This window comes from Hyla sarda, chromosome 5 (genome assembly GCF_029499605.1).
Source record: "Hyla sarda isolate aHylSar1 chromosome 5, aHylSar1.hap1, whole genome shotgun sequence".
NCBI lineage: Eukaryota > Metazoa > Chordata > Amphibia > Anura > Hylidae > Hyla > Hyla sarda.
In genome coordinates this window covers 254868985-254887138 of record NC_079193.1, presented here as the reverse complement: position 1 = coordinate 254887138, position 18154 = coordinate 254868985, and the positions used below count along the sequence as shown (strand labels likewise).

The 18154-nt window shown below is 43.4% G+C and overlaps 1 protein-coding gene across 5 annotated transcripts in view; it reads left to right on the top strand.

Moving 5' to 3' along the window:
- CEP192 (centrosomal protein 192) overlaps positions 1 to 18154 on the top strand; it is a 208911-nt gene that overhangs the window by 174641 nt on the left and 16116 nt on the right. For 4 of the 5 annotated variants that reach the window (XM_056521514.1, XM_056521513.1, XM_056521511.1 and 1 more), the window contains 8 exons: positions 142 to 317; positions 2204 to 2327; positions 2445 to 2550; positions 5068 to 5269; positions 5564 to 5643; positions 12683 to 12778; positions 12875 to 12994; positions 15549 to 15664. In XM_056521514.1, the coding sequence (XP_056377489.1) occupies positions 142 to 317; positions 2204 to 2327; positions 2445 to 2550; positions 5068 to 5269; positions 5564 to 5643; positions 12683 to 12778; positions 12875 to 12994; positions 15549 to 15664 (1020 nt within the window). The remainder of the gene's footprint in view (positions 1 to 141; positions 318 to 2203; positions 2328 to 2444; positions 2551 to 5067; positions 5270 to 5563; positions 5644 to 12682; positions 12779 to 12874; positions 12995 to 15548; positions 15665 to 18154) is intronic. The other variant, XM_056521515.1, reaches the window with a different exon arrangement.

Here is an 18154-nt window from a genome sequence, read left to right as displayed (position 1 = left end):
TACATTTCACTGTGTATATATAGTGCACCTCTTATAAGTTTTAACTATGCTGTTGTTATACTGAAAATAACCTGAGAAAAGGTATACATGAAGTCTTGTGTTTTTCATATTTTAATTTTTTTTTTCCACCCATAAATCTAGCCCTCAAGGAAATACAGAAAGACACCTTAGCTATATGTCACTTGATGACTTACCTGTCAAAGGCCCACAAGGACCTCTTTTGCCAAATACCAATGTTTTGTCACAAAATAATATTCCTGAACAGCATCCATGGACTGTGAAGCCAGATGTCCTAGTGTTAAGAGCTCCTAATGTTGGTATGTGTTGCTTCTCTGTATATAGGCCCAGATTTACTATTTTAAATGCACTAGAATTTGGAGGAGGGTGGTTGGGGTTTGGGATGCGTTCTGCAACATTTCACTATGCATTTTCAACACTTTATTATTTCTATAAATACCCCCACAGGTCTATAAAAGGGGTGTTGTTTTATGTGCACCAAAATCTGGCACAAATTCTAGCAATTGGTAGTTGGTCTAAGTTTGAACTAGGATCTTAAAGGGGTACTCCCATGGAAAACTTTATTTTTATTTTTTTTATTTTTTTCAACTGGTGCCAGAAAGTTAAACAGATTTGTAAATAACTTCTATAAAAAAAATTCTTAATCCTTCCAGTACTTTTTAGGGGCTATATACTACAGAGGAAATGCTTTACTTTTTAGATTTCTCTGATGTCATGACCACAGTGCTCTCTGCTGACATCTGCTGTCCATTTTAGGAACTGCCCAGAGCAGCATATGTTTGCTATGGGGATTTTCTCCTGCTCTGGACAGTTCCTAAAATGGACAGCAGAGGTCAGCAGAGAGCACTGTGGTCATGACATCAGAGAAATCTAAAATGTAAAGCATTTCCTCTGTAGTATACAGCCCCTAGATGGAAGGATTAAGATTTTTTAATAGAAGTAATTTATTATATTTTTCCATGGGAGTACCCCTTTAAGTTGTGCCAGATTTATCAATCATCATGATACACTGGGACAAATTTCAAATGTAGATAATCTATAAGGAAAGCAGAAGGCGCTCCATGTGCGGGATCAGCAGGTCAGGCCCATAGGGAAGGGAAACGATCTATCCCACGCCGCTTACCAGAGTTGGTTGTGTGCACACACACAACAATGGGAAGCGCCTGTAAATGCTTGTGTCGTCATCCGCAGCCCTCCTAAGAGGCAGTAGATAAGCAATTTGACCGTGTAGTAGGAGATGTCGGCGCTGGATAGAGGAACCAGGAGGAGTGCAGCATAAAATCAAGTTGGGTTTATTAGATGCAACGCGTTTCGCTGCGCATGCACTGTCTAATGCACTGTCTAATAATTAGCCAGTTTAGTAAATGTGGGCCTCGGTCCGCATTTTTTCCAGTGTCCTCCCGTACTCTACCTAATTTTCCCATCTATTTGTCCCCAAACTGTAATAATGCCCCCTTTGGTGTCCAACACAGAAAAAGGGCAAGTAGGTAGGTAGCTAACCAGGTAGTAAGGTAGCCAGGCAGGTAGGTAGTCAACTCAGATTAGCCCCCTCCCCTCACTGTAGGCAGTTATCCTCCCCAGGTAGGCAGTTAGTCCCTCTCAGATTAGCCCCCCAAATAAGCAGGTAGTCCCCTCAAATCATTCCCCCTTGTTGGGCAGATAGTCCCCTCCACTTACTTGGCACGAGGAATCCGCTACCCCTCCTCCAGATAACCAAAGCTGATTGGGCGCATAGTCTGTGCAGACAAATATATGGATCTCTCAGCCGGCGGGAACAAGACACAGTGCCACCTGTTTTCCTGGCTAATTTTCACTCACAGGGTTTTTGGAGTGATACCTCGTGCGATCAAAAAAGCAAAGGTTTGTTTTTTATGAAAGGAACTGCTCACTTCCTGCCTTATACATTCCACAAATTGTCTAAATATAATATAAAGTTATCACTCCACCTGTCTATGGATTTAATGTTATGGCTGATTGGATATCTTCTATCCCTTACGCATACAAGTAGTCTTATATGGGCTGTGGGTAGCACTTGGATGGCACCTGAGCTTCCAATAGTTTTTAAGCTCTCAGTTCAGGAGTCTCTTGAAAATTAGCAATAAATCACAAGTACTACCTATGGCTGCAACAGCCCTTGTAGTAATGTTTTTATTTTTAAGTAACCCAAGACTGCTATTTTTTTCAGGTGGCCTGGCAGGAACAGGACATATCCGAATTGAGAACAATTCTCCAAAATCGTTACAGTTTGATCTGTCTTGGCCTGCGCATTGTCTTACCATTACGCCGCAGCATGGACATGTGGAGCCTCAGTAAGTCACACTCTTAAAAGTAAAAAAAAAAAAAAAAAATTTTTTTTAAATGACAACATTTCTTCGAGACTCAACAAGTAATGTTAATACATGTTTAACTCCCCCCCCCCTCTCTAGGGACCATGCAATTATCCTAGTGAGTCCAAATCCTTTGGTATCCACAAAGCAGACCATGCTTCCATGGAATGGCCAGATCTACGTCCATTGTGACATTGGTCAAAAGGTACTTTTCTTATAATGTGGAGATTGATGGTTCTTTAAATATTTCTCCTTATTGTGGTGGAATATTTGTAAGGCTCCTTTCACACTACCGTTTAGTGCTGGTAGTGTAACGGCTGTTATGAAGATAGCGGGAGAAAAATTAGTACTTGCACAGTCTTTCTCCCGCTATCTTCGGTCACAATAACAGGAGTTATAACGGAATGGGATCCTCTTTGCCTGTTATAACTCCCGTTATACTCCATTACAATAACGGACGTTAATGGTTCGCAAAGTTGAAGAAAAAAAAAGCCATTAACGTCCGTTTGTAATGGAGTAATTACAGTGTGAAAGCAGCCTAAGCCTTATGGAAGCCGCCACACTGTGTTGCTATATAAATTGTATTTGTGGCTTCTCTGTTGAGTTTTTGCATTCAAAGGGAGTCTGTCCGGACACTCATAGGCAGATTTACTATTGCAAATGTGCCAGAATTCTGAAAAACATTATTTAAATTAATGCAGGGATGTGGAATTCCTATCGCCCGACGCCCGGGATAAGCAGTTTCCGGCGCCGGGCAGGTGAATTTGTCCGGCCCTTAGGCAGGGCCGGACCTGACAAGTCGCCCGGAACTCTGCAGTCTGTATGGAGCGGGCTCCCGACTCCTGCCCGCTCCATACTCTGCAGCCCCCGGCTATAAAAACCTGTGTCCTCTGAAGCAGAGCAGGGGAGATGAGAAGCTGTGTATTTGTCTTCTCTCCCCTGCTCTGCAGATGTGCGGGGGGAGATGAGGGGGCGTGGCTTCTTGCTCCCCGTGCAGACCTGCGTCCTCTGCCTTCACTCCCCCCCCCCAGCTGTAGTTTCGGAGAGCTGAGGGGAGGAGGCGCGTCTGCTCGGGAAGATGCATGCGGCGCTCAGCAGTATGTATGGAGCGGGCTCCGGACTCCTGCCCGCTCCACACTCTGCAGCCCCCGGCTGTTCTCAGTAGCCGGGGGCCGCCACTAATAGCCAGCATGCAGCGATCGCTGCAGCTGGCTATTAACCCTTTAGATCGCCGCTGTCAAAGCTGGCTGTCTGGGCATGCTGGGAGTTGTAGTTTTGCAACATCTGGAGGGCCACAGTTTGAAGACCGCTGCATTAATCACTTCCATGTTAAAAGTTCAAATCACCCCCTTTTCCTATATAAAAACATGTAAACATAATAAAAATAAACATATTTGGTATCGCTTTGTGCGGAATTGTACCACCTATTAAAATATAACATTATGTATCCCGTACGGTAAATAAAGAAAAAATACCAAACCACAGATTTGCAATTTTTATAATATCCCAGAAAAAAAAGTTAAAAAGCGATTAAAAAGTCAGATCAATACCAAAATGGTGCTGATACAAAAAACAGATTATGGCGCAAAAAATGAGCCCTCATACAGCCTGGTATGTGGAAAAAAAATAAAGCTACAGGGGTTAAAAAATGGCAAATAAAAAAAATTAGAAAAAGTCCAGAATTAGTAAAACATGACGTAAACTATACAAATCTGGTATTGCTGTAATCAGGCGCCTAAAGTATAAAACTAACATGTTATCTCTACCACAAGGTAAATGGCGCAGAAAAGAAAACCACCAAATCTGCAAAATTATCTTTTACTATTTCAATTTCACTTCCCTTAATATATATATATTTTTTTGGTTCAGAGTATGTTATTGAAAAATTAACAGGTATCCTTATAGTTAGAGATGAGCAAACTTACAGTAAATTCGATTCGTCACTAACTTCTCGGCTCTGCAGTTGATGACTTATCCTGCGTAAATTAGTTCAGCCTTCAGGTGCTCCGGTTGGCTGGAAGAGGTGGATACATTCCTAGGAAAGAGTCTCCTAGGACTGTATCCACCTTTTCCAGCCCACCGGAGCACCTGAAAGCTGAACTAATTTATGCAGGAAAAGTCATCAACTGCCGAGCCGAGAAGTTCGTGACGAATCGAATTTGCTGTAAATTCGCTCATCTCTAATTATAGTAGGTAGTTATGGCTATTATAGGGCGAGGAGGAAAAAATCATAGCGTAAAAGCGAAAATTGTCCGGGACAAGTGGATCGTCATGAGGGACAAGTAGATTTTGCTCCATTTTAGTCCCGTGGACAAGTAGTTTTTTATAAAATTTCCACACCACTGTAATGTAGTACAAGTCATAGAACATTTTTTTTTTTCCCACTGTCCATTAAAAGGTATGTGGTTCAGCAAAAGGGTTTATGGCCTCTGCAAGTGGGTATAGCTTAAGATGCAACACTATGCACCAGAACTGTGACACAGGGGATGCTGTTTAAGCCAGCTGATAGTTGGTCCAAAATTTGGTTAGACAGTGTAAGCTTGGACTAGACAATCTAAACCTCCACCAGATTTATCCAAATTACTCAGGCTGTTTAAAAATATCTGTCACATACTTGGACTGTTAAAGTAAATCTCGGACACTCCCTTATAAGAAATATTTAATGTTTTTTATCCTTTTGTGTATCATCAGTGCAGTAGTTCTTTAATTTATTTTGCAACAGATTGTTAAAGTTCAGATAACTAGTGAGGTTTCCTCAGTTGTGTCTGTAAATGAAGGCGTACCAAAGTCGTCATCTGTCCTTTCTCCCCGTCTGGAAGCACCAATTCATGTAGCAAAACCTCTCTCTAAAGCTTACTTGTCTAAAGTTGAAATAAAGAATCGGACTGTAGTGTTTCCAAGAACTGCTGCAGGTGGAAGTTCAGGTAACCTTTTTTTTATTTTCTGTATTTATTCTGAAAATGCTCAGCACATACACCCAGTGAAAATAGAATTCAACATAGCCTTTGATATTTTGCCTTATTAATACATTTCCATATGAAGTGTACATCTCACAATTGTGTTTATTATCCATATATTTTGATCTGTGAACTCTGCCCACAATGTGTGCAGTACTGGTGGCTTGGGTAACTGAAGAAAATATTCAATGTCCTGTTTTTCAGTTTTTCCTTTTAATGTCACCTCCTCCTTTATTTATTTATTTTTTTACTACATATTAGAGACGCTATTGGATATTGAAAATTCAAGTGATACAGATATGAAATGGCTTCTCTCATCTTTCGCACCCCCTTATGTTAAGGTATGGTGTGTATGATAAAGTGTGTGTGTGTGTGTGTGTGTGTATGTACAGTGGGGCAAAAAAGTATTTAGTTAGTCACCAATTGTGCAAGTTCTCTCACTTAAAAAGATGAGAGGCCTGTAATTTTCATTATAGGTATACCTCAACTATCAACTATGAGAGACATAATGAGAAAAAAAAATCCATAAAATCACATTGTCAGATTTTTAAAAGAATTTATTTGCAAATTATGGAGCAAAATAAGTATTTAGTCACCTACAAACAAGTAAGATTTCTGGCTCTCACAGGCCCTGTAACTTCTTTAAGAGTCTCCTGTCCTCCACTCATTACCTGTATTAAAGAAGTACTCTGGTGCAGAGTATTCCTGCTCTGTCCTGCCCGGGCTGCAAAAAAAATGAAAGTAAACCATCTCTCACCTTCCTGGGTTCCCGCGGAGCGCCGCTACAGCTGATCGGTCCTCCGGTCCATCTTCTTCATACTTCCGTGTGAACAAAGCGTCACATGGCGCTCAGCCTATTATGGGCCGAGGCTGAACATTGCGGCGGCTGGCGATAGGCTGAGCGCCATGTGACGCTTCTTTCACACGGAAGTATGAAGGAGATGGACCGGAGGACCGATCAGCTGTAGTGGCGCTCTGCGGGAACCCAGGAAGGTGAGAGATGGTTTACTTTCATTTTTTTTGCAGCCCGGACAGGACGGAGCAGGAATACTCTGCACCAGAGTACTCCTTTAATGGCACCTGTTTGAACTTATCAGTATAAAAGACACCTGTCCACAACCTCAGTCACACTCCAAACTCCACTATGGCCAAGACCAAAGAGCTGTCGAAGAAACAAAATTGTAGACCTGCACCAGGCTGGGAAGACTGAATCTGCAATAGACAAACAGCTTGGTGTGAAGAAATCAACTGTGGGAGCAATTATTAGAAAATGGAAGACATACAAGACCACTGATAATCTCCCTCATTCTGGGGCTCCACGCAAGAACTCATCCCGTGGTGTCAAAATGATCACAAGAACGGTGAGCAAAAATCTCAGAACCACACGGGAGGACCTAGTGAATGACCTGCAGGGAGCTGGGACCAAAGTAACAGGCTACCATCCATAACACACTACGCCACCAGGGACTCAAATCATGCAGTGCCAGACGTGTCCCCCTGCTTGTCACTACATGTACGGGCCTGTCTGAAGTTTTCTAGAGAGCATTTGGATGATCCAGAAGAGGATTGGGAGAATGTCATATGGTCAGATAAAAAACCAAAGTAAAAACTTTTGGGTAAAAACTCAACTTGTTGTGTTTGGAGGAGAAAGAATGATAAGTTGCATCCAAAGAACACCATACCTACTGTGAAGCATGGGGGTGGAAACATCATGCTTTGGGACTATTTTTCAGCAAAGGGACCAGGACAACTGATCTGTGTAAAGGAAAGAATGAATGGGGCCATGTATTGTGAGATTTTGAGTGAATATCTCCTTCCATCAGCAAGGGCATTGAAGATGACACGTGGTTGGGTCTTTCACCATGACAATGATCCCAAACACACCACCCGGGCAACGAAGGAGTGGATTCTTAAGAAGCATTTCAAGGTCTTTGAGTGGCCTAGCCAGTCTCCAGCATTCAACTCCATAGAAAACCTTTGGAGGGAGTTGAAAGACTGTGTTACCCATCGACAGCCCCAAAACATCACTGCTCTAGAGGAGATCTGCATGGAGGAATGGGCTGAAATACCAGCAACAGTGTGTGAAAACCTTGTGAAGACTTACAGAAAATGTTTGCCCTCTGTCATTGCCAACAAAGGGTATATAACAAAGTATGGAGAACATTTTTTGTTATTGACCAAATACTTATTTTCCACCATAATTTGCAAAAAATGTTTTTAAAATCAGACAATGTGATTTTATGGATTTTTTTCCCCTCATTATGTCTCTCAAAGGAGTTATACCTATGATGAAAATTACAGGCCTCTCTCATCTTTTTAAGTGGGAGAACTTGAACAATTGGTGGCAGACTAAATGCTTTTTTGCCCCACTGTGTGTGTGTGTGTGTGTGTGTGTGTGTGTGTGTGTGTGTGTGTGTATATATATATATATATATATATATATATATATATATATATATATATTTATTACATTAAAACATTGCTTTTAAGGCTAGGAACATTATTGTGATACTGTATGATAGAATGCTATGCAAAAATATCCCACATTAATACAGCTTTTATGATAATTCTGGGAAAAAAATTTTAAACCTTCAACAGTCCAGTCACGAGGACTGCAATTCGATTGGGAACGTGCAGGACCCAATAAAAAAAACTTGTAGTAGTGGGCGGTTTTTAGTCTTGAGCAGATGGTCACAGAACGTATAGTTGGTCCCACAAAATCCTGCGCAAGCCTCTGAAATTCCACAGGGGGGTGATGAAATGCCATAGGGGAGGCTATCTCTAATAGCTGTGACAAAATGTTTGCAGGCAGGATTGGGGGGAAAAAAAGAAAAAAGCACATTGCAGGTGGGAGTAGAACACGCAACTTGCGGGAGCCAGTGGCAATAGTCAGAAAAACCAGCGGCAGCAGTATTAGGAAATAAGTCTTGCACAGGGCTCTTGTCTACTCCCTATTGCTGAAAAACTCACACAACCTAGCAGGAGATAGATCTGCTTAGAGTCCACTTCTTACTTAATCAGTTACATAGAGTGGAATGGAGCATCAGTGTACATGCTCAACTGCCTTTCCATTTAAACTGGGTACACAGGACTTGCTCTCTCTGAACCTCCTTTTCCAGGAGTAGAAGTTATATGAGCCAACATGTTTAAGGCGATTTTTGATGGCAACCTTGACTGGAAAGCCAGGGATAAATGAAGGCTGGTCAAAATTCATATAAACACATAAACAGTAAAATCTCCCTTTAGCGGACACCTCCCAATAGCGGACCAAATACTCCCAATAGGGGTCAACCAGGCCTATGTGCCGGCCCTACCTTGTGCACAGGGCGGCTGTCAGAGGGTTGTACAGCCAATACTTCAGTAAGGGGCCCGACTCACAGGGGGCCATGTCCCCCACTGCACCATCACAGAAGCAGAAGTTCACTGTTTAAACAGTGGTCTCCTGCTTCTGTACGACCACTGACCACATTTGCCTCTCTCTCTCTTATTCCCCTATGCTACTTTATTCCCTGTGTGCCAAATCATCCTCCCCCTTTACCCCCTGTGCTACATAATTTCTGTCTGATCCACCCCCTGTTAATAATCTTGTGGACTGGTACTGGTGTCCACTCCCTTATATAGACAACTCCCAAAGAGCATAAGGAAAATAGTAGGGGGGAGAAAATATTGAGGTGCTAATAAAATATAGCTTTTAATGTTTAGATTAAAACACACTGATTAAACAAAGTGATGTATAAATAGGTGACAGGGCAAGAATGTCAGCCCTGTAACTAAAGATAGACAGAAACAAGGCTGTTAAAATTGCATATGTAGAGATTGCCCCACAGATGCAAAAGCCTAATTAAATTGTATGCTGGTAATGAATAATTGAATAGAATTACTAGCTCTGTCCAACGTGTTTCAGCACATTGTTACATGTGACCTCATCAGGGGCTGACGGGCATAAATACAGTCATTACATATAGTAATTAACATCAAGGGTAGCTGATACAGTAGCGACCCCTGAGAAGAGCATGCTGGATGTCATGCACTAGTACTCTATACAGCATATAGATGACAGGACCCGGACGCAACCTGCAAGGAAACACATAGAAACAATGGTCCTCAGTATACATATAGTTGCCGTAAAGAGTAGGGTACCTGTAAAGCAAAAGAGATAGTTACTCACAGTTATGGCGTCTATCTGGGATAAATCCTGACGATGTGTGTATAACCCGCAGTGGCGGGGAGCCAAGCATACAAGCCGGCTGCTAGCACACATGTGATCCACCCCCTGTGCCATTTAATTTCCCCTTTGCTACCCTCTGTGCAAATTCATCACCCCCATTTCTTTTCCCCCTTTATCCCACCTCTGACATTCCCCTTTATCCCCCTGTGCCATTTCATTCCCCTTTATCCCCCTGTGCCATTTCATTCCCCTTTATCCCCCTGTGCCATTTCATTCCCCTTTATCCCCCTGTGCCACCTTATTCCCCTTCATCCCCCTGTGCCACCTTATTCCCCTTGTGCCAAATCATCTCCCCCCCCCCCCTTTCCTCTTGTGCCGCATCACTTTTCCCCTTCCTTCCTCACCCTCTTGTTCTACTTACCTGGCCAGCAGGCTCAAAGGCTTTAAAGGGGTACTCCTAAGGAAATTTTTTTTTTTTTCTAAATCAACTGGTGCCAGAAAGTTAAACATATTTGTAAATTACTACTTTAAAAAAATCTTAATCCTTCTAGTACTTATCAGCTGCTGTATGCTCCACTGGAAGTTCTTTTCTTTTTGAATTCCTTTTCTGTCGGACCACAGTACTCTCTGCTGACACCTCTGTCCGTGTGAGGAACTGTCTAGAGCAGAATAGGTTTGATAAAAGGATTTTATCCTGCTCTGGACAGTTCCTGTGGGTTTGATGTCCTCTTACTGAGAGCAGCAGCTGCGGGCACTGACAGGTGATGTCAGGAGCGTCACTCGTCACTGCTGGCGGCCGTCGCTGCTCACAGCCTCTTAGTTGGTGCATTGTAGGGGACAGCAGGAGAACGTCAAACCCACTGAGAGCCCCTGCACCTGAGCCTGCTGGTCAGGTAAGAAGAAGAACAGGGGGAGGAGGGAAGGGGAAAATTAATACGGGTATAGGTGATAAATGTGGATGATTTGGCACAGGGTGATAAAGGGGAATGAAGTGGTACAGGGGCAATCGAGCGGAAAAGTGGCACGGGGGGGGGGGGGGTTCAAGTGGGGTGGAATGAAAAGGCATTGTAGGAATCAAGGGGGGGAAATGAAATAGTACTGAGTAAATGGAACTGGGAGATTCTACTGTAATAGTGCTTTTTATCATGTTTTACAGGTAATTACACTCTGGAGTGAGTACAGTATTCCGTAATTGAAAAAGTTTTTTTGAGACTTATTTTCCCAATAGGGGACATCTTTTATTAGCAAAATCCTCTTTTTAAATTTTTTAATTTTTTTTTATTTTGTGTCCCCCATTAGTGTCTGCTATTGGGAGATTCTGATGTGTGTATATGGCATGTTGTTTTTTTTTCCCCCAATTATCATAAAAGCTGTATTAATGTGGGATATTTTTGCAATACCAAAATAACGTTCCTAGCCTTAAAAATTATGTTTTAATATATATATATATATATATATATATGTTTGTGTGTGTGTGTGTGTGTGTGTGTGTGTGTATATGTGTATGTGTATGTATGTGTATATATATATATATATATATATATATATATATATAGATACATAGGTAGATATATTAATATAATATAATTTTAGAATGGGACATTCAGGCAGGATTGCAGGTAATGAATATATATTCCTAGCTGACCTAGCAGAATTTCTTCATTGGTGCCTGAAACTGTTGAGGCCAGCAGACAGGAAAAGGATTTAAAGGAGTAGTCCAGTGGTGACTCAGTGGTGAGCAACTTATACCCTATCCTAAGGATATGGGATAAGTTTGAGATCGCGGGGGGTCTGACCGCTGGGGCCCCCTGCGATCTCCTGTACGGAGCCCCGACAGCCCGCGGGAAGGGGACGTGTCGACCTCCGCACGAGGCGGCGGCCGACACGCCCCCTCAATACAACTCTATGGCAGAGCCGAAGCGCTGCCTTCGAAAATCTCCGGCTCTGCCATTGAGATGTATTGAGGGGGCGTGTCGGCCGCCTCTTCGTGCGGGGGTCGACATCCGCTATCTGGGCGGAGAGCCGGGGCCCAGTACAGAGAGATCGCAGGGGGCCCCAGCGGTCGGACCCCCCGCGATCTCAAACTTATCCCCTATCCTTAGGATAGGGGATACGTTTTTCACCACTGGACTACCCCTTTAAGGAAGCGTCCCTCTGCCAGACAGGCACACAGCAAGAGGCTGTGGTGGACACAGACACACCAGTGACCAAGTGAAAGACTGTGATCTTGGAAGCACACACCACAGTCGGTTGTGTGTGAATAAAACTTTATGTTCAAGTGTAGACTGTGTCTTATGAGGTTGCCGTTCGCATGTTTTAACTAACAGGGATTAGCTCACCAGTTGGCAGACAGACTGCCTAGGCTTTATTTTGTCTATCCTGCAATCTCTGTAAATAAACACGACCGAGGGTCAGAATGCATGCAGAAGTTGGTGTGAACCTGGTTTATTGAACGTGTCCTTTGGCTATGGCAAAGGGGCAATCCTAGAGCTAATATCAGAGTAAATCTTACGAAATAGATAGATATATATGGAGATATATATGTATGTATATATTATATAATCTGCATATATATATATATATATATATATATATATATATATATATAATCTACTTGCGGAAGCCTGATTTTAGTGGGATTCTGCTGCTTATTTTCCCGTTCCAGAAGTTTAGTAGTGGAGTCTGGATTCTGCCGAGACTGCACTGTAGAGAATAAGATAGCGCTTAAAGGAGAAGTATCATGGAAGAAAACGTATCCCCTATTGGCAATCTTTGGCTCTCCCATAGAGTTATCTAGAGGGGACGTGGCAGCCCGCCGCTTCCGGCGGGGCTCGTGACGCGCCGCTGTGAAGTAGAGCCGGTGCTCCAAACAGGAGATTTTGGGAGCAACAGCGCTCTGACATCCCGCAATCTAAAACTTATCCCCTACCATGGACATTACGTACAGATTCTGGAGAAGACTGCTGCTATAAGAATCTGCTTGGAATTTCCTTGTAAAGATTCTTAGTTGAGTGCCTGTTGTGTGAACCAGACCTGAATTATTGTCCTATTTGTCTCTTATAGCTACTGTTTTTCTTGGCTAGAAAACATGCATCAAAGACTGCAGCATGAGCCTATACTTTAGTGGATAGAAACTTAATTTGTGAGGCTTTTTGTGTTTTATAAGCTGTAACATGGTTTAATGATTGTATTGCGCTATTTTTTTTCTTTAGGCCATTGACCAAAGTGGAGATGTGTATCGTGCAACTTATGCAGCTTTTAGATGCTCTCGCATGTCTGGTCTTCTTTCAGCTCATGAGAAACTAAAAGTATTTTATTTTAATCTTACCAAACTTCTTGAGTTTAAAAATACCTTGGCATTACATTTCGAATAAAGTTAAACTGTTTTTCCCTCCCCCATAAAGGTGCCAGTTACTTTTTTCCCGAGAGACAAAGGTGATTATACTCAGTCTTGGGACCTTGAATGTCATCCAGTTTCAGAACCGCATTTGAAGCATAAAGTGAGGTTTCAGCTCTGTGGAGAAGTAAGAAACCATGCAACATTTGTACAATTGGTATCTATTGGCTAGGTTCACTACACAACTCTGTGGGGGTTTTTGTTTTGCCCTTGGAGCAAAAAAATGTATAGGTTGTTGCCCTCCTACGGCCTCCTCTACGTCTCCTGAGGTACTGGCCAGTTTCCTGGTAGCGTCTCCATGCTCTGCACGCTACACTGACAGACACAGCAAATTTTCTTGCCACAGCTCACATTGATGATCCCTCCTTGATGAACTGCACTACTTAAGCCACTTGTGTGGGTTGTAGACTCCATCTCATGCTACTACTAGAGTGAAAGCACCGCCAGCATTCAAAAGTGACCAAAACATCAGCCAGGAAGCATAGTAACTGAGAAGTGGTCTGTGGTCACCACCTGCAGAACCACTTCTTTATTGGGGGCGTCTTGCTAATTGCTTATAATTCCCACCTGTTGTCTGTTCCATTTGCACAACAGCATGTGAAATTGATTGTCAGTCAGTGTTGCTTCCTGAGTGGACAGTGTGATTTCACAGAACTGTGATTGACTTGGAGTTACATTGTGTTGTTTGTGTTCACTTAATTTTTTTGAGCAGTGTATTAAGAGTACATGTCACTACTTTGTGTTCCCCCATCTCTTATTGAAGTAGTTGGTTGCAGTTTTTTTTTTCCATTTTATAAAAAAAAAAAAAAAAAAAAAAGATACCATTTGAAAATTGGTGTGGTTTCCATGTCAAAAGGCCTCAAGGGTTTTGCCTCTGTGAACATACAAATATAACAATCTCTAGCTGCTGATCTGTTTCGTTGTTTTGGGCTTATTTTAAAAAAGTGATCACATGTAGTGTAGTTATTAGTTTTTACCTAGGTTTTGGAAAAGCTAAACCAGATGGCACAACAGTTCCTTGCTTGTCATTGAGGGACAATGTAACCAGGAGTATAGAATTCTGCCACTTGGAGGCAGACCTTAATCAGACAGTGTTGAGCTCTGCTACTGGACAGCTTATACCCACCAGCAGAAAGTGAACTAATCAGTTTAAAGCTTAGAATTTTTATTTTAGGTTTTTCTTTCCCAGCTTTCATTGAGAGTTCACTAATGAAGGCTTATGAACCTGATTAGCCATAACCTTTTCCCTACAAGTCCTCTCAGCTACCTGGTGACTTTAGAATTTCACCTACTGGCATCTTCAATATCTAGGCCTCACCGTTTTCTCTACTCTAATCCATTCTCAGTATGGAGGACACCTTGTATTTGCTGCAGGAATATGGCATATTCAAAGTCCTCCTCTTCTGAACCACTAAGGATGTTTTCCATGAATGACCATAGTGCAGGTTGCACCTAAAAGTGGTCTCTGCTGAAACACACAGCATACATAGAGCATACATACAGCTTTACACGCAATAGTCTAAAAAGTTATAGTGATTAACTGGTCCGTACTGTCATTGCTGTCAGTTATTTGAAGAAGAGACCCAAAACAAAAATATTTCACACTAGTGTAATAGGGACACATTTTTCTATCAGTATTACATCCTTAAGTCCCAGCCAAACTCTTATGAGTTTCCAGATTTTCCCACACCCCCAAGAGGACTCTTTGTATACTCTAGGTCCAGGCATTCTGTCTACCCTTTTAACCATTTAAGGTGTACTGTTGTGGTAAAATGTTTTCCTTTATCCACCTTTGGGGGCTGCATTAGGACATGCTATGGTTATGGCATCCTCCCATAGACACGGGTGAGAAAAGGGATTTTTATTATTCCCCCTTTTCTCATCATGTCACTAAGAGCTGGACATAAAGACATTAAGCAGAAAATGTTGCGCATCTCCTATGCAGCCTAAAGCATCAGTTGCTGGGGGTGTAAATTAATAAAGAACAGTGTAGTATCCTTAAAGGGGCACTCCATTGGAAAAAAAAAATTCTTCTAATAAACTGGTGCCAGAAAGCTTAAACAGGTTTGTAAATTACTTGTACATACAATTCTTAATCTCGAAAGTACTGGAAGGATCAGCTGCTGATGCTGCAGAGGAAGCTGTATAGTAGCTGACACCTCTGTCCATGTCAGGAATTGTCCAGAGCAGGAGAGGTTTGCTATGAGGATTTGTTCCTGCTCTGGACAGTTCCTGACATGGACCGAGGTGTCAGCAGAGAGCACTGTGGTCAGACAGAAAAGAACAACACAGCTTCTTCTGCAGCATACTGCAGCTGATACTGGAAGGATTAAGATTTTTAAACAGAAGTAATTTACAAATCTGTTTAACTTTTTGGCACCAGTTGATTAAAAATGTTTTTTCCCACTCGAGTACCCTTTAAGTATAGAGCCGGGGTTCCCTGTTTGCCTGCCCTGATGATCCACAACTCTGGCTCTCCGGAAGTTTTTATATTTTCCAGACTGTCTGGATATTTAATCTTTCCAAAATAAAATCTTAAAATCATTTTAATAGAACAAAAAAAGTGTAATTAGCATTATTAGAAAAATTGCTAAATGTTGATATTACTTTGTTATGCTTTGCACTTTTACTTACAAATTAAACTGTGGCTAATTTGTGTGCATTATTTCTTACCCCTAAAGGGTGTCAAAGATGAAAGTGAGTTGGTGAAAAGTTCAGTTGAAGCTTTAGTAAAGACAGAAGTGCAAGTGAAGCCAAGGAAAAGATCTGGCTCGGAAGCATCTACTTTAAAACCAGCGTATGTATTAAAAAAAAAAAATCCTACACACACTTTCCACTAACTTTACAAAAGATTAATATAATATGTTTTTCTTTTAACACGGTTTTATTTACCTGCAAAGTTTTTGTACCTCCTTTTCCTCATGATTAAGACAGAGCAAGTGTGTATGCACAACTTTATCAGCTTCTTGTAATGTACATGATCTGTGGTCTTAATCAGCTCCATTGGGGGACAAAGACCTTGGGTATATGCTGTTGTTGCTAGGAGACTTGACACTATGGAAACCAAAAAGTCGGCTCCTCCCAGCAGGATATACCCGCCTACAGAGCCTGAGATAATCCGTTTTAGCTTAGTGTCTGCAGGAGATGGACACTGGTCTGGGATTACCCAGACCTGGTAAAACATTTTTTATTTTCCAGATTAGGGACGTTTTAGATTTTTATTTCCCTTTTCTTTTCCTGTTTTTAGGTGGGGACTCAGGAACACAGCGTTAACTGTTTTCCCCTTTTGCGATTGAGGGGGCACAGGCATCGTGGATGTACTTTCAACCCCCTCTCGCCAAGGGTCAGCGCCTGGGGTTGTACCTCATGGGTCCGGGTCCCCCACTTTTCCCTGCTCGTCTCGCTGTTACAGCCCGGCATGATGCAGGTGACTAAAAGATGACTGAGGACTTCATTAGGTAAGTTCTTCAGACTAAGGTTCAAGATTTTTTTTCAAGATTTCAACTGCTGGAGACCCCCTTTCTGGTGCCGACTCCTCTTTATTTCACCGGGACCTTGTTAATACATCTGGTGAACCCTTCTGTATTCTGCACTGGGGGGGATTTCTCCCTTATCAGTGGTGTAGGACTGTTCTCCCTTTCTTCCCTTCTTACCAGCGCTGCTTGTATGCAGACGCCGGTACCTATTATCAGCGGCAGTCGGCCCGCACATTTACTTCTGCTTTCGCCGACCGCGCACTGCCGACACAGGGGCTGTCAGCTTCCCTTAAGTGTCGGGTTGCTGCCTGCTCCTGCCTTTAACGTCCGGACTGAGTCCCTGCGCAGGCGGTTCTTTTTCTTATTATAATGGCTGCGGGCTCCTCGCCAGCAGTCTTGCCTCCACCCCCCCCAGGAAATTCTTCTATATGGCGCTATGCGTGTACAGCAGCGTGTCCTTCCTCCAATAGAGGTGTTCTGACCTCAAATCCGGCCCCTTTTTCTCATTGGACGCTCCCTCACTCCTCAGCTGCAGGACGGAGTTCTCCTCTCAGCTGCTGTTTTTTGCAGGGGACACAGGTGCTGGGTGAGACTCATTCTCCTTTTGCTATGTCCAAACCCAGAACTGTCCCTTCCTCTAGACAGATAGCCAGAAACCCACCACGGTTTCCATTCGCTTTTGCATGGAAGTCCTGGGTCAGATGGTGGCGGCCATGGAGGCCATTCCGTTCGCTCTGTTTCATTTCCGACCCCTTCAACTGGTCTCCTTTGTCTCTCGATCGCAGGATTGTCCTTCCTCGGACCTCTCGCCGGTCCCTTCTGTTGTGGCTTCGCTCCCCCCTACTTCTTCAGGGGCGCTCCTTCCTGCCCATCCACTGGCAGGTCATTTCGACGGATACGAAGGGTTTGGGGGGGGGGGGGCGTTTTCCGGGACCAGACGGTCCAGGGCCTTTGTTCCTTCCAAGAAGCCCTTCTCCCAATCAACATATTGGAGCTGAGGGCAATCTATCTCTGCCTGTTACATTGGGAGATCCTTCTTCAGGGCCGCCCGGTTCGAGTCCAGTCGGACAACTCCACTGTTGTGGCATACATCAATCGCTAGGGCGGCACTCGCAACTCTGCGGCGATGGCCGAAGTATCCAAAATTCTCCTCTGGGCGGAACTCGGAATTCCAGCCATCTCGGCGATTCGCATCCCAGGAGTAAACAACTGGGAAGCAGACTTTCCACCCCGTCACGACAGCACCACCAAAGAGATGGACTCCTCCCCCAGGGACAGGAAAACTAGATCATAAAAGGAAGCACAGCCCTACCTAGCCTCAGTGGTTTCCTGTCCACATGGGAAGCCTGGAGAATCCATGTCTCTGATGGGGATGTGGTGACGGTGAGGAGGCCTAGAAGTCTCCTCCCTGTAGTTAAAGGGTTAGTATTGCCTCCAATAGCTCCTGGTTTGGAGCTCTCTAGCATGTCCCCAGCTGAGTTTTTTTTTTTTTTTTTTAAATCTCACACCTTCCCCCTCCGTCCCTGCTACCAGCATGCGCCGCGGCAGGTGCGTTATCTTTTCAGCTGCGGCGCACAGCAGTTTTCACATAGTTTGCGCAAAATTTTTCGCACCTGGTTTGGTGGCTGGTGCAGGGTCACGGTCTCTGGTGTTCTGGCCGGTTCCCCGTGTTGCTGGTTGCGGGTCCGGCACAGTCACCGGGCTTTCTGTGCGATGGGAGGAGAAAGTCCGGGCCGGTGGTGACGTCAGACGCCGGGTCACGTGACTACAGCGCGGGAGGTTTAAAAGAAGATCCTTTTGCTTCACTTTGC